General features: G+C 40.4%; 1 protein-coding gene across 3 annotated transcripts in view; it reads right to left on the bottom strand.

The window, feature by feature from the left end:
• The window catches only part of Fggy (FGGY carbohydrate kinase domain containing), a 404,108-nt gene that overhangs the window by 168,528 nt on the left and 219,728 nt on the right, over nt 1–15,852 (bottom strand). For all 3 annotated transcript variants that reach the window (XM_059254544.1, XM_059254546.1, XM_059254547.1), the window contains one exon: nt 2,656–2,759. In XM_059254544.1, the coding sequence (XP_059110527.1) occupies nt 2,656–2,759 (104 nt within the window). The remainder of the gene's footprint in view (nt 1–2,655; nt 2,760–15,852) is intronic.

The following is a 15,852-nucleotide window of genomic DNA, read 5'->3' as shown; positions in this document are numbered from 1 at the left end:
CCATACCTCCCAGCTCCCATCAAGCCGTCCTGGAGAATAAGCCTTCCCATGGACAAGCTCACTGGAGAACTTGCTGCCAAGCTGTTGCCTGACTTGACAGCTCCTGAAAAAGGGTGGTGGAGGAGTGGCAAGGATCAGCTCCCTCTGACCCTGTGACTTTTTGACCCCTGGCTAACCCTTGCTGTGTGTGATCCTGCATTTTGAAGAGTTGGTAGTGATTAACTCTGAGCAAGCAGCTCTGCTTTCAAAAAGTTAAAAAAGAACAGCGTTTCCCCTTGTTAATTAAATCATGCACAATGAAGATAAATGTGCAGCCCACACTTGTATCTTCTAAAATATCAAAGGCCCCATTAGGATGTCTTGTTCTGCCTCAGGCCTTTTCTCCCAATTCCTGGAGGTAACAGGGACCTGGAGATGATGGCCTTCAGAGAATTTACCAATATTAAATTATTTGGCCATTCTTTTACTCATTTGTTATTCTGTGGTAAATCAGAAAGAGGGGACCTGGATCAGCACAAAATATTCTAGGGATTTCTGCCTCAATTATGCATTGAACTGGAAACATCAGAAAGGACAGATGGAGAAAAGTGAATCCTTTAGGTCACATTTAAACCACCTCTTGATAAACCCAGGGTCCTTTTGGTACCTGTGTTCTGTTGGTCAGTTTTCCCTGACAGTTGGTTTTATTTGCCAGACCCACAACAAAGGGGTCCTTGAGCTTTCCTGGCATGCTTCCTCAGTCCTGTGCCTGTTCTAGACCTCACAAAGGTGTTATTGTTGCCTGCTTGCTGTGCTCCCAGCACCTGACAAGAGATCAAAGGTACTCAAGACCACAGTCTCGCCCTCCTGATATAGCATTAAAGCTGATGATTATCCTTTTAGCCTGAAGGTCTCTTCCCACTAGCCCATACAAAGCAGAGTGGTGGTGGGGACTGTATTTCCAGTCCAACGTAAGACAATAAACTGGCATTTTATGACTACCATTCACTGTATCCAACTGCAGCTGCCTATCAAACTTGTTAAAACCCCAACAGTTGTCCCATGTGAGCTATTTATGTTACTGGGACATTTTTATAAGTATCATCACTATTTTTGAATGTTTACGATGTGCACATCATATTCAGAAAAAATGCATGTTATCCAAAGGTAGCCTTGCCTTTTGTATGATGGATGAAGAATCTGAGGCTTAGAGAGGTCACAGGGCCAAAAAAGATACAAGCAGATTTTACAACCTGTGCCTACAATCACAGTAAGACTATAATCTCTTCATTCTGTACTGGGCATGTAATAAGCATACACAATATCGAACAGCATTTAAAAAAAAAAAAGGAGCTTTGAAACCATACAGAGCAAGCTTTAAGTTCTTTGTTCCAGAAATTACCACTTTTGTGACACTTAGGAAAGCACTAGAGTTTTCTGTCTTATTTCCCTAATTTGGGATATAGTAGGAAAAGCCAGTATCACCCTGTGAAGAGACTGTGGTAGTGAGGTAAGCTCTGAAGTCAATTCACATCTACTGGGACTGCTTCATTGAAGGGACAAAAGTGTCTGGGAATGGGACTTGAGAAACTAGATGAGGATAGTGGTGGAAATGAGTTTCAGTCATTTCAGTGAGGGCAAGCTCACATCTTATATCAACGTCAAGGGAAAGAAGAGCTGGCTTGCTGTTCCACACTTCTGGTGGAAGCAGATCTAGCCTCTGCAGGTCTGTCCTTCCAGCATAGGGCTGCTGAAAGGGAGTGGATGAGACCTCTAGAGCCAGTTAAGCGCAGTATCATGAGCTCAAGCTGAATCTGCTTTTGAGGACCCTGGGCCAAAATAGTTTATTATAATTTCATCTTATCTATGGAGAAGCCTATGCTATCCTTTTGTTACCAGAGTTTACTAGCCAGGACAAAAGAGAAAGATCCAATGTTACTCAGAGCACCTATCTGTGAAGAAAAGCTCAGTTATTTAATAGCTTTGCTCCCTCGCTGCAGAGATTTTGCCCTGTAGCGTACTCCATTCTCTGCTCATCTCCTCCTCCTCCACTTTCCCCTCATTTTACTCATCTGGGAAAAATCCAAGGGGTCGTCCATCTCAGTTTAACAGAGTAATGACTTTTAAATAAAAATATGGTAGAAATGGGTACTTATCGAAATGGAATGCTTTCAGACTCATGCATTTAAAAAAGATATAAATTTAAGGGCAGGCACTAAATTTTACTGCAATCTTGGAAAAAGCCTTTCCACTAATTCAGGGAGAAAAATTAACAAAGTGAAAATTGCTTATCAGTGTTCTTTTGAAGTCATGATATGCAGCCCAATTCTATAGATCATCAGGACGCTCCCAGGGAGATGGATTTATATCAATGGAGGGAGAGCTCAGTAGCCAAGGAAAACAGACAGCCGTTTGCAGGGGAGATGTAGGTACTCTGTGAGGAGAGATGTGTGGATGGCTTTGGCATCTTTGGGACCCAGATGCACTCATTGAGTACCTTTTCATCTTTTGCAACAAGTTGGCCTCTGGAAAAGGACCTGGCAAAATCTAAGTCAGCGTGGGGATGGGGAAGGGAGAGACAGAAACAATGGAGGGGGTGAAGGAGCCAATAGTTCAAGGTTTTGCCCTGGGCTGCTGCCAGTGTATGTGGTGGCCTTGCCTTTGTGGCGCACTTACCCCCATGTGACAAGATGATGTTCCACAGATGACAGCCAGCCGTGATGTCACTGGCTGTCCCTCACAGATGAGGCCATGACCTCTCACATCTGCTCCAATCACTCCTGTGAGAAAATAAAACCAAACAAAATCTTCTTAAGAAAGGAGACAGACAGATAGGCAGAAAGACAGACAGAGAGGTAAGAAAGCTAAAAACAAGCAAAATAATACATTTTTTAAAAAACGGCTATATAACAAGTAGAAGAATCCCATGTACCGTCTCAAAGATTACAAAATAACAAAACCAAGCAACCAAACAACAATAACAAAAAAAAAAAACTTTGCTAGCCAAGGGCAAACTAGAAAGCATATTCTGTTTTTTCTGTCCATGTATCACATGTAACCTTGTCAAAATAATACCAACTATAATTATTTACATAAAGGCAGCAGCCATGAAACATCTGTGCCCATTAAACACCATTCTCTATGCTGTGTATTTCATGCATCACTTGACATTCACACTGTCTAGCAGATATAATTAATGCAATAGACAGACACCAAAAGGAAAGCAGATCTGCAGAGGCTAAGCGACATGTCCAAGGTCAAAGTGCTAGCGGGAAGCGAGCACTTCTGGCTGGGATCCCCTTTAACACATTGTACCCCATGTCAAGGAAGGCAAAAGCAAAGGAACAGTGTGATGTTTGAATCTTTCTGACGTTCATGTCGCCACTCATTTCTATTCCCTTGCAAAGCTCCAAGTATGAAAGAGGAGTTCCTGGTCTAGGAATGCCCTGCAGCCTGGAGCTTCCTAGCAACAGGAGGGGCGTGAGGGAGGTGTGTTCACACAGTTCCCCTGGATTCCTTGATACTTGGAGAGCAAATGAGGTTGTTAACAACACAAAGAGCGATAGTAAGTAAGAGTTCTTCCATCTTCATTTTCTCAAATAGCCATCAAGAACTTTTTTTTTTTTTTGCAAAGCATGCTGTGGGAGCCAGAGACATGCAAATCTGCATGGCCATAATATGAAGAAGAGGCAACAGATGAGCAGGTTAGGGCAGACACTGGGATACAGAGAGAACAGCTTGAGCTTAAGGCACCACTCTGCTCTCAATCTGCAGTACAGGATGCTCATTCATTCATATCTCCTTTGTATGAGCTCTTTCTTCTGCCTGGAACACTATTCTGCTATTCTCCAACCCTGCTACCAGACCAGCTCCTGTTCATTCTTCAGTCTGTTACTTTCTCAGAAAGGAATTTCCTGATCATCTAGGAACTTTGCAGTCTCCCTGTTCAATGATCTCATGTACCTTGACTCTCCCAGCACAGGATACTGGAAATTTCGAAATATAAAATTTCTCTAATAAAACTTGCAAAAAGCTAGTACTGTCTTACTCACATGCCTACAATAGTTGCTAGCTCAAGGCACAGACTGAGAGTAAGAATTCTTATAAATGCAGTGATAAATTAGATAAGACCTTACATTCTCATGCTTAGTCTGGTGAGGTAGAGAGTATATTAAATGGAGAATTTCAACCCATAAAGTTTAGTCCACATGCAGAAACCACAAGGCTCAAGTTCTGATTCCCCAGGACTTGCCAAGCGAAAAGCAGAATAGGGAGTATCATATCAGGTAACAAGTCTGCAGATATTGATGGCACCAGTTGCTTGGCAAAGCAGAAAAGAAGGACTCAGGTGGGGGAGCAATAACATGCTCTAACATCTTTTCCAAGTCTCCCTTCAGGGCCCAGGTGCTCAGACACCCAGCAGCATGGGAAGTCCAATTCTTCCAAAGCTTCGGTGCTGGTCACCATACTAAGTCAAGTAGGTAACTGAGCTATGGGGCCTGAGCCTGCAAAGGTCTTGGGTCTATTTGTTTTCAGATCAAGCCTACTGTTCTGCTCTGTAAGATAGAGGTTATCCGTATAGAATACAATGCATTCTCTCAGCAAAGATCAGCCCTTCCAGGAGATGTGGGGACTGGAGGGAAGGAGCCAGGGTTCATGTGGAAGATGCATTTCTGTGGCCGTCAGTTTTGTGGATAAAGTCACTATGACTCCAGTACCTTCTAGTGTCCATCACACCCAGGCTATAGTAACTCAGCCCTCTTTCCCTGACTGGAATACTGGGTGGCAGCTTCCTAGGTGCTGTATCTGGCTGACATTTCTGTATATGAAATTCCTACTCAAACACACAGTGCTGGTGTTTTCCTGTGTGAGTTTAGACTCCCCTGTTTAGGACATTGAAACTTTGGAACAGGAAGAACCCCAAAATATGAGCAAATTTTAACAGCCTTTCTTGTATGACCTTGTTATAATAAGTATGTTTTGTTTTCTCTGTAAAATGACTTACTAATGTGATTGGGACTATCATCATCCTCATGTTACAAATGAGGAGACTGAGGCTTAGGAAGGAAAAGAAACTTCATCAGGGCACAGGACTCTAAAAACGCAGGGCTATGATTCACACTACGATAATCTGACTCCCAAGTGTTGGCTCTTTACCACAAAGGCTCAGGTTTTTCTCCAAGACCAGATAGCAAATGTTTACTGTCTACACATCTCAAACTACTGGGGTCTCAAAGTACTGATGTGAGATACCTGACAGAAAGGAGGCTGCCAAAGGTTGGCCCCTAGTGTAATAAAGACCTCAGGGATTTCTGCCAATGCACCTTACTAACTAGTTCCATTTGCATGAAGCCCAGGCAATTCCAACATTACAAGCTCATTCCATTCTAAGAAGTCTCAAAGATGAGGAAAGAAGACATTGATGAGGAAGTTTTTCCTTGTTCCCCCGAGTAAGTAGTCACTATAAATTTATCTAAGCTTAGAATGTAACAACTAGGGAGGTAAAATGAGAAAACAGTAGAACTTGGAAATAAATATCTGCTATAAAATGAGACAAAAATAAAATCAGTTTGCTGATGCGGTAGAGACAATATTCACAAAACAGATGTCTAATCAGCAGTTGACTTGTTACCATCACCAACACCATCATCATGCCCATCACTACTGAACTTGAACTACCATCATCCATTGAATGACCTCTAAAGAATCAACTGTATTCTTCCATTGCTTCAAGAAAGCATCAGACATCGAAGATAATCTGGATACCATGCTAAGCTCTTTATATACTCTGTTACTTAATGTTTGCAAATTACTCATATTTGCAAACAAAATCCTTTAGTGGCAAATATACTTTCTTTCCTTGAACAGATATGGAAAATAAAAAATCAGAGTGTTCTAATGCAGAAAGGCCAAAGATAACTGATAAAGGAATTATTTTTATTAAGGAATTACATTGAGGAGAACAACTCATTAATTAACACAGGATAAGGCAAATCCATCACAGGGTCCTGGAAGGCTGAGAGCCAGTGCCATGCTGCTTTCTGCTGCCTGAGTCAGTCTCCACTGTCCAAGAACTCGAGAGAAAGAAGGGGTCCTGTTTATGTGCTCTTCAGGTTTTAAGCTAATCAAGAGGCCACGCCCTAGGAGCTGGTACCCCAAGGTCATAAGTAGAACAAATACCCACTACAGTGTTTGTGTAATTAGTCTTTGGGGTCATACAGATACAAAAACCAGTGCCAAGATTTGACATTGTTCTCTAGCTCTGAAGGCCATGATTTATCATTGTTTTCTTATTTTATGGTCTCAATTTAATTGTCTGAAATAAGGTAAATGACCTTAGAAATGTTGTAGACTATGGAGCACACTGAGAGCCCTAGTCAACAGTTTGACAAATCCGAGTTTTAGTAACCGTCAATTCTGCCACAAATTTGAATTTGTCCCCCTATTTCCAAATGAGAGAATGGAATCAAATGACGGTTCTTCCTTAGCTGTTCTCAGTACACAGTGTACTCAGGGCTTCTTTTAATATGCCTGCTGGAAACATAAGAGCAAATTGTTCCTTTCAGGACCCACACTCTCCAGTCCTGAGACACAGATACCTGCCACACTTGGTGGAAGCAGCAAGAAGCTGCTCTTCCCAGCCTTCCCTTGGGGAAAGTTCTTTGTACTGCTAGGTGTTATCTTGAACTCAACAGCAGCACACAGGCAATGCACTCTGTGAGACCACATGAATTTTTTCCTGAGGTCAAGCAGAGCTTACAGGGGCTGCCCCCAAGACAGGAGGCCCAAGGACAATCAGAGAATAGTGAGAGATGGTGAGAGTGGGAAAGCTTTTTCCTTTTCAGATAAACACATTTCATAATCTGTAGAGAAACCTACATACAGGTTACACACACACACACACACACACACACACACACACACACACACACACATCAGGAAATGATTCATGAGACGAGATTCTGACAAGCACAGCCTTCAGCAGCCTTGGGGCCTTTCATATAAAGTGCAAGTGTCAGTTTATTCTGAATTCATCAGAAAGCTTGCTTACAAGGAGAACTAGCAGCTGAAGAAATAAGCACCAACCAAAAACTAGTCACCTTTTCAACTGTGTGTGTCCTCTGAACCCTGCACAACGCCTAGCTGATGGCAATTGTTTAGCTGATCTTTTTTCTTGACTGAAACACAAATACCAGGAAAATAAGTTTACTGATTCAAGAAACCAGTTCAGGGTCTCCCAGTTACTGACTCTCTTTCCTCAAAATTCAGACATAACTCATATCAAGAAACATGTTTTTTAAAAACTTAGAAAAGGAAAAGTTAAAACAATGGGCAATTTTCTTCTTTACCTCCATGTGCTGCTCACACACACACCCCATCCACCTTCCATACAGACATTCACTGAGCACCTACTATACTTACAAGCAGAAAAAAAAGACTTTGAAAATGTTATGATTTAAGAGTCCATTATCCTGTAATTTATCAAACCACAACTGCTTTGAAATTTTTATAGGGTTATATGGAAGTAAAACACCCCAACTTCTAGGATTTGTATAATAATTATGTCCCACTGTATAGCTATATAACCGTACTTTAGAGTTTGCAAGAATCTGCCAACACTGCACCCTTTATTCCAGTTCAATGTGAAAGAACTGAATTTCAGAGATGTGAAGTAATTCACTGCACGCTGCTCAGAAGCAGAGGTAGGGCTCACACAGCATCTACTCAGTCTCTGACTCGCAAGTGCTGGTACCTTGAAAGAAGATTCTCTTGACATAACAATCTGAGACCCTTTACAGAAGAAGATAAAAGATGAATTTTGAACTTGTCTTGGGAGCTCATTAACTCTTGTTTCAGCCATTAGAAGGAAGGAGCTGTCTAATAAATTCAAGTGAGTTGTTTGACTAAGCTAGTTGGCAGATTGGCATTCTTGGGAAGACCCAGCCTCCTGTGTGGAAAATCTGGGGCAGCTGCAAAGCCCTGGAGGGGCAAGAGCTTAGCAAAGGTGTTTTCTCTGCTCAAGACCTAACTCTGGTCTACATTTGGACATACAGTTCTGTTGCTTTGATTAATATTTATACTATGTAGAACCTAATGTAATAGGTTGACATAATGGAGAAGTATTTAAAAATTCATTCATCCAGTGATTTTGGTTATGTTTCATATCATTTTTTATGCCTCAATTTTCACATCTATACAGTTAGAAAACACTTTCCTCATAGAATTGTTCAAACATGTTAATACATTTAAAGTGCGTAGGCCAGTCCTGTCTAGTAGCATGATCTTTGAACATGAATATGTTCTGTGTTGGAACTGTCCAGTTCAGCAATTAGCAGTTGCATGTCACTACTGAGCAACTGAAACACGGCTAACAAAGTTGAGCAACAAAATTTCTATTTTACTCAATTTTAATTAAGTTAAATTTAAATCCCCATATAATACTAATGAGTTATTAGGTAGTACAGGTTAGCCCATGCTTCACACTGTATGCATGTGTGCTGTTTCTTTTATTATTTTGTCATTGTTATAATTGCTGTTGTTTAGTTTGATGTATGTCCCAATACTTAGGCTTCAATCCTCTTTATATGATTTTGGGTAATGCTTTGAAATAGAGATATAGAACCTTAGTTTCCATTTTGGAAGCTCTTGATAATAATACAAATTTACAAAAGTATTGTGGGGATTGACAGGTACAGGAAGCACACTGGTTCTCATCAAATGAGAGCCATACAATCCAGGAGTTAGATCAGTGTCTGAACAAACAGGATTCCCTGCAGTCTTTTTCAGATCCTGGAGCATGTACCCTGTGGTGGTTTGAATGAGAAATGTCTCTGTCATTAAGCATTTCCTCATACTGCTCTCTAAAGTAGCCTATCCTGCATTACTCCTCACTCGACAACAATCTACCTGGGACCATGAATCCATTCCAAAACTTCCCTTTTAGCATCAGAAACCTTTCTGGATCACATCCTTCTGCAAAAGAGTGAAATCTTATAACCATTCCATGCTTCAGTTTCCTGAACTGTCATGTCAGATCAGAAAGATAAAGGTTGGTAGCCTGTGGGCTTCCATGAAGATCCCATGAGGGGAACAATGCCTGGGACAGTGTCCTCCACACATTCATCTTTCTTCCTGCTACCACCACAGCTCTGCACTTTTAGTGTTGGAAACAGGGCTTGGCATGGCAAGCTCACAAGCTTACTTCAGCTTGGTGGACATGGTGCCAGATTTACTCCAGCTTATGCAGATGGACAAGAACACCTGCTTCCTGTCCTTCATATACAATTCATGATGGATTAATTCAGGGGGTGGGGGGAAGGAATATGGAAGATGAGATACCAGATAGTGCCACAATTCAGGCTATTGTTGTGAACATTAACATTAGTAAGAGTAACCCAAAAAGGTATTTATATGTGCAAAAGCCACAATCACACAAGGCATCATATAAACTGCAATTCAATGTGTGATGGTGTTAATTATTTTTGTCTTATTGACAGACTCTTCCATAATTTGAACTAAAAAGAAACCAATATGAAGGCCTAATGGTGGCTAAGAAAACAGAAAACAAAGAACAGACCCTCAGATTTGGGTCTTATTCCTTTGTTCCTCATCTCTACCCAGAGAGATCAAATCTCAAAGGCTGGCTAATGTGTAATAGCTTGGAAATATGAGACTTAAATAACACTAGCAAAATCCCTAGTAAATAAAAAGCAAAAGTTAGATTCCTCCCTAACCTCAACAGAACATCCAGGTGACAGGTACCTCCTCATCCATACCTTGATAAAAGACTTACAGGGTCATGCACAGTGAAGTGTCAAGTTGATATCCAACCCTACCCAAGTTAACTCACAAAAATTACTTACTTACTTTTTAATCAAACAAAAAAAAATAAAAGAATTGACCTAAGTACTACAAATGTTTACTATGGAATATGTCCTTAAATAGATTCAAAACTGCAACTCATTCAGTTGACTGTTAACATCTTACAAATAAACTGACTAATACAATTACTTATGGATCCCTAACAATAATCCAGACATCCAGTATCAAGTGCTAGAAAACTAAAGCTAGAAGTTCTTTCCTTTATTCTATGAGATCCCAGTCTACTAGGTGTGGAAGGTACACCAAGAGATATGGACAAAACAGGCAGTCAATGAGCTAAGTCTCAGGGGAGGGTGGGGCCTCCAAACTTGACCTCTCTAGGACAGCCAGGGTATCTCCAGAGGCAAATGTGGTAGGAAGAAGTCTGCCAGTTAGTAGGGAAGAGTTTGAGGACAAAAGGGGCATTTTGTATAGATCTTTAGACAAGAGATATTAAGTCAAGGCACAAATGAGAAGAGTGGCTGGTTGAGGAGTCTGCTGGGTTACCAGCTGAAGCAGATGGGCCTGTACTCTGAAGAACGTAGTTAGTCTTGATCTGATGTCAGTGACATCTAAACCTGACTCCCAGCTCTACCTTCAGTTTGCTGGGTTCACCTCTACACACAAACTCACCTCTTGGAGCCCCAGGTTTCTCAGTTATAGGCTTAGAATACTGCCTTCTACTTTATTAGGCCATTATTCTCAATATTTGTGTTCAATGTGGTATAGAAAATGCTGCCTCCCTATATGCTGCACTGGTGTCCTGAATATTTTGTGCTGAAGGTACTGGAGAAAACTCAGATGGAAGAAGCAGCCCCACTTTCATCACCCCTGAAGCAGGAGAAAAAACCTTAGAATTTCTGACCCAGACCTTGAGGCAGGTCATTAGGCCTTCATATGAGAAGTGTGTTTGAGAGGCAAGTCACATCCTTTTCTCTAGGGAGAAAGGCTCACAGAGCTGCCCCTGGTTCAGTGCTGCTGGGCCATACTTCTTGTATTCCTCCCACTTCTCTCTTTGCAAAACCTTGCCTAAAGTACACAGAGAACTGTTTCTTTGGGTTTTCATGGCCTTAGGAGGGCTCCCACATCACATCTGTTATCTGTCTTGTGCTACAGGGGCTTCTGACACAAGACCAAGGTAGGTGAAGAAAAGATATTCTTCTTCCTTCTGCATCATTATGTACAGAACCTCAGTCCTGGGCAAGCTCAAACAGTCTGTCACTTTGTGTGAGATACACAGCCCTGAACCCATGACATCGGGCTATTAATACTCTCTCCTGGGAAGAGCAGACACTGGTTTTCTCTTGCAAAATTTCTCTTGCCAGTGGAAAAAAATGGTTTCATTTCTAAGATTATGTGAGTTTCTCTTCCTGGAGTTGGAAAAAGGAACCAGTAGTCCAGACAAAGCACCCCAAGACACATCAGGAGGCCCCCAAGTAAACCTGGGAAGGTTTAGATAGATTCCTTAGCACACACAAGCTAATAAAAGAGGGCTGACATTTCAAAGAAAAAGAAGATAATTAGGCCAGCTCCCTCTGACTGCACCTCCTTGCTTGGTATGGATTTCGGTTCCTTCACAAACTTCTAAAGGTTTTGTGGGGTTAGTTGAACATTGACAGGCCAAAGCTAGGAATTTAGTCTAAAAGCCAAAGGCAGGCCAAGTTTCTCTAAGGCTAGGAGTTCCCCTGGAGAGTGTCAAGGGCTCCACTACACCTAGACTGATTAATCACGCCTGGCCCCAAGCTTCAGACAATAAAGGAACTGAAAGGAAAAACAGATCCTGAGACTGGGTTTTGATTCTACCCTTATTTCCCCATCCCCAGGAGACTGGGGGTGGGAGTGTAAGGTGACCCTCACCCATAAGAGTCAGGCGGCAGGGCTGGGAATGAGGAGACATGCGGGCCAGATGGATTGAAGAGGATAAAGGCCCAAAGTTGTAGCTCAATGAAGGACATGTGGCTGAAAGAGCTTCAAAAAAAGAATAAAAGCTTAGGTAAATAAACAGTACAGAAAAGGGGAGGAAAAGGAGAATTATAGAGTCTCCAAAAGAAAGCACTGGCATGTCTCAAGAACTGCACTGAAAAGATAGACTCGGAGTCGGCCATCCCAGAAGGCTCTACCCCTGTACCTGCCTCTAATGCCCACCTTCTTTCCTTGCCCTACATCCTACCTGGCTCCACAGGAAATGGGGACCAGTCAAAGGGATCACTGGATTTGAGGGAGAAACTTCTAGATATTACCATTGAGTGTCATTTTAGGCATGAATGATTTTCCTGAGCCCAGTCTCTCTGTAAAGTGCAGGGGAAGATTTACAAGTGAAAAGTAAGAGAGAATGAAGGCTTGTTCAGACAGAAGGGCAGTGGTTCACGTTGGGTCCTTGGCCCTGACAACTCTCTCTCCTTATTTGTCCATAAGCTTCAACTCCACACCCATTTACTGAGCCCAGCTGCAGGGAAACAATGCTTCCAGAAGTGTAACTACTGTCTTCCATGAGCTGCCTCCACCTGGGAGCCCCAGACTCTCATCTCTCTGCAGAAGTAGACTGAGAGTGCCTTCGGGAGACCCTCAAACTAGCCTTCTTGTAGGAGTGGCTAACTTGGACCTGCCATGCGGTCCTTGAACCATATTTCTGAGGTCCTCAGACCTTAGGATAGGAGAGGTGTCCTCGACTCACCCCAAGTGCTGCAGAAAAAATAAAAAGAGCCTCAGCTTTGTTCTGCAGCCATTATCATTATCATCATCTTCTTCATTGTCACTACCACATTACCAACGCTATCATCAGCACCACCACAGCTGCTTCTTATGTACCGTTTACCTGTGCCAGCTACAAATCTAAGCACTTCATCTAAATTAAGTTATTCAATCCTCATAACTGCTGTTACATTTCATCTTGGAGATGAAGATATTATACCCAGTGAGTAATCACCAGCAATAGCCAAGAGAGTATGGGACGGCATGGAATCTGAGGTCAGCAGTTTGGCTCCAGAGAGCATCCTTCTTTGCAACCCTTAGGGATACTGTTGGAATGGTATCTATTTTGTGCATGGCTTCTGGACCCATATTTCTCTTTGGTACATGTTGTATGTCCATCTTCTTTTTCACTCATCTTTGGCCATTTCTCCTACTAAATTTGGTATTTCTATCAGAAATCAGTGTTACTTTCTACTCCTACCGTACAAGACTGATAAGCATGAGTTATTAACAAAAGGAGATATTATGTTCAGAATCCCCTTTATAAGTGAAGAAAATTTTAAATGATTTAAAAAAGATAACTTCAAACTTCTTAAAGCCCCCTCTCCCCCCTCCACACAAACATAAAGCAAATCTAGAATGTGACCAGGTCAGTCCTACTTTCTTGCTCTTTGGAGCAAGACTCCTGGGGTATCTTCAGGGGCTAGGGAGATAAGATGTAGCACTTGCTACAGGGCTCTTAACTGCACTGGTCCCACAGCAGGTGCTTGCTGTGATGTCAGTAGGCATCACCCTCTAAGCTAGCCTGGGCTTTTCCTCATCCATATCCTACTCTCTTCCTACCATATGCCTGTCAACTAGAAGGACCAACGTGGTAGGCCAGCAGGTATACTTTCTTAATTTCAAGAATCCTTTTACTTTTTTATATGTATGGATGCTGTGCTTGCAGATAATTTTATGTGTCAAATGTCTGCTATGGGCAGAGGCCAGAAGATGGGGTTAGACTCCCTGGAACTGGAGTTGCAGATGTCTGTGAGCTGCCAGTTGGTGCTGAGAACAGAACCCAGAGCCTCAGGAAGAGCAAGTACTGATCTTAACCACTGACTCATCTCTAGCCCATCCAGTATTTTCCAGCCATTTCTGGTTAGCATGCCTTTGTTTTATTGATATACAGAGATTCTTTACATACTCTTGATACAAGTCCTATGCTGCAAGTACTGAAAATATGTGAGGCTTGCATTTTCATTCTTTTTGATGAAAATTCTTAATTTTAATGTAGCCTAAATTACAAACCTTCCCTTTATGGTTAAACCAACTCTGGAGTCCTATTAAGGAGTATCTGCTAATCTCAGAGTCATAAAGATCATCTTCTATTAATCACAACCTTTATATTTCACACTTCATATTTAAGTATATAATCTACATGGAATTTATTTTTATGTTAGGCATGAGTAAGATGACAAAATTAATTTTTCCATTTTGATATTCAATTATCACTATTTCATTTAAAATACCACACCCTAGTCACAGCTCTGCAGGACCATCACTGTAACCAGGAAACTACCCAAACATGGATGTTTGGTTCTGGACTCCCTAATTACCCTACTCTGAAGTATTCTATAGAAGCTTGATGTTTGGAAGTTGTATATTTATTTTCATGGTTGTCTTATCATTGTCTTTTTCCATTTAAGATTTAGAATGACTTCTGATTTCCAGCTCTTAACACACAAATTTACTAGAGTCTGAATTGGAATGGACTGAACCTACAGAACACTTGGGAAGAACTGTCAAATTTGTCACTGAGTCTTTCAATATTTACTTATGACATCATTATATTCAATAATGCCTTAGAGCTTCTTGCATCCATGTCTTTCACATCATGATTTCTATGTATTTGATAATATTATAAATCATACAATTGACAATGTGTTATTTTCTACGTAGATGTTTCTGATCATAAAGTAAAACTGAATTTTATATTCTTTTGCAATAGCAATCCTGTTAAACTACCATCTTGTTAAATTTTAATACTTTATTTATAGACTCCTTTGATTTTCTAAATGTATATAATTGTATATGAAGTCAACTTTCTTTGTAAAATTTGTATTTAAAATTTTTTAACCTGTTGCATTGGCTAGGACTTTCAACATGATATATAGTAGATATATTGGGAGTGGCAACATTTTCAGAATGGTATATGCCTTATGATTTTTTGTGTAGATATCTTTAATCAGAATAAAGAAGTTCTGTTTTTACTTTGTCAAGACATTTTTTATGTCATGAATATGTACTAAGTTTTATCAAAAGCATCATTTAGACAACTATTAATATATCAGAATCTTTCTTTTATCCTTTAATAATGAATTACATTAGTTGATTTTTGAAGGGTATAACAATTCTAAACAAGTTGAGAAAACTTTTTGGCAGTTATCTCTTCAAATATTGCTTCCACTTTACTTCTATCCTCTCATCCTGGGAGTCTAACTACACAGGTGTTAGTGTTTTACCTATCTCCACATCTCATCCTTCTCTGTGTATTTCATGTATTTTCGTCCTTCTGTATATTATGTTGCAGTGGGGACAACCTTTTTTCTCATCTGTGTTTTGTTTCACTTACTGTTTTTGTATGCTGCATTGTGTGTTGTTTTCATTATTCTACCTATTTAATTCTCTTAAGATTTTTAAATTTTTAATTGAAATATAATTATACCATTTTTCTCTTCCTTTTCCTCTCTCCAACCTCTCTCATGGCCCCTCCCCATGTCTTCCCCCTTACTCCTCTTAAATTCATGGCTCTTTTGTTATTATAATATATAGACATATATACATATACATATAAACTGTGGAGTTTAATGTTGTTTGCATTATATATAATATTTATACACAATATATATTATATACATATATATTATATATATGTACGCATATATATATTTCAGGGCTGACCACTTGGTATTGGATAATCAGGGGGCTCATTCCTAGCAAGACTAGTTCTTTCTCTCCCAGAAGCTATTAGGTGCCCCTAATTCTCCACTATTTGCATTTTCAGTTACAAAATTCCCATTTCTTCACATAGCTCTCAGCTCTCTGCTGAATCCTCCATCTTCTTAAGTTTCTAGAACACGTTAATTACAGATATTTCAATTTCTACTTTATCATGCCTATTACTGCTATTATCTTGTCTAAGTCTGAATTTTGAAAATCCTCATATATTGTATTATTTAATTTTCACTGAATGCACAAAATACATATGAAAATTTGTGATATAAGTTGAGTCTTTGTCTTATTTTCCTCTGGAAAGGATAGATTTTGCTTATTGAA

This window comes from Peromyscus eremicus, chromosome 2, assembly GCF_949786415.1.
Source record: "Peromyscus eremicus chromosome 2, PerEre_H2_v1, whole genome shotgun sequence".
Classification (NCBI taxonomy): Eukaryota; Metazoa; Chordata; class Mammalia; order Rodentia; family Cricetidae; genus Peromyscus; species Peromyscus eremicus.
This window is presented reverse-complemented; position numbering and strand designations above follow the sequence as displayed.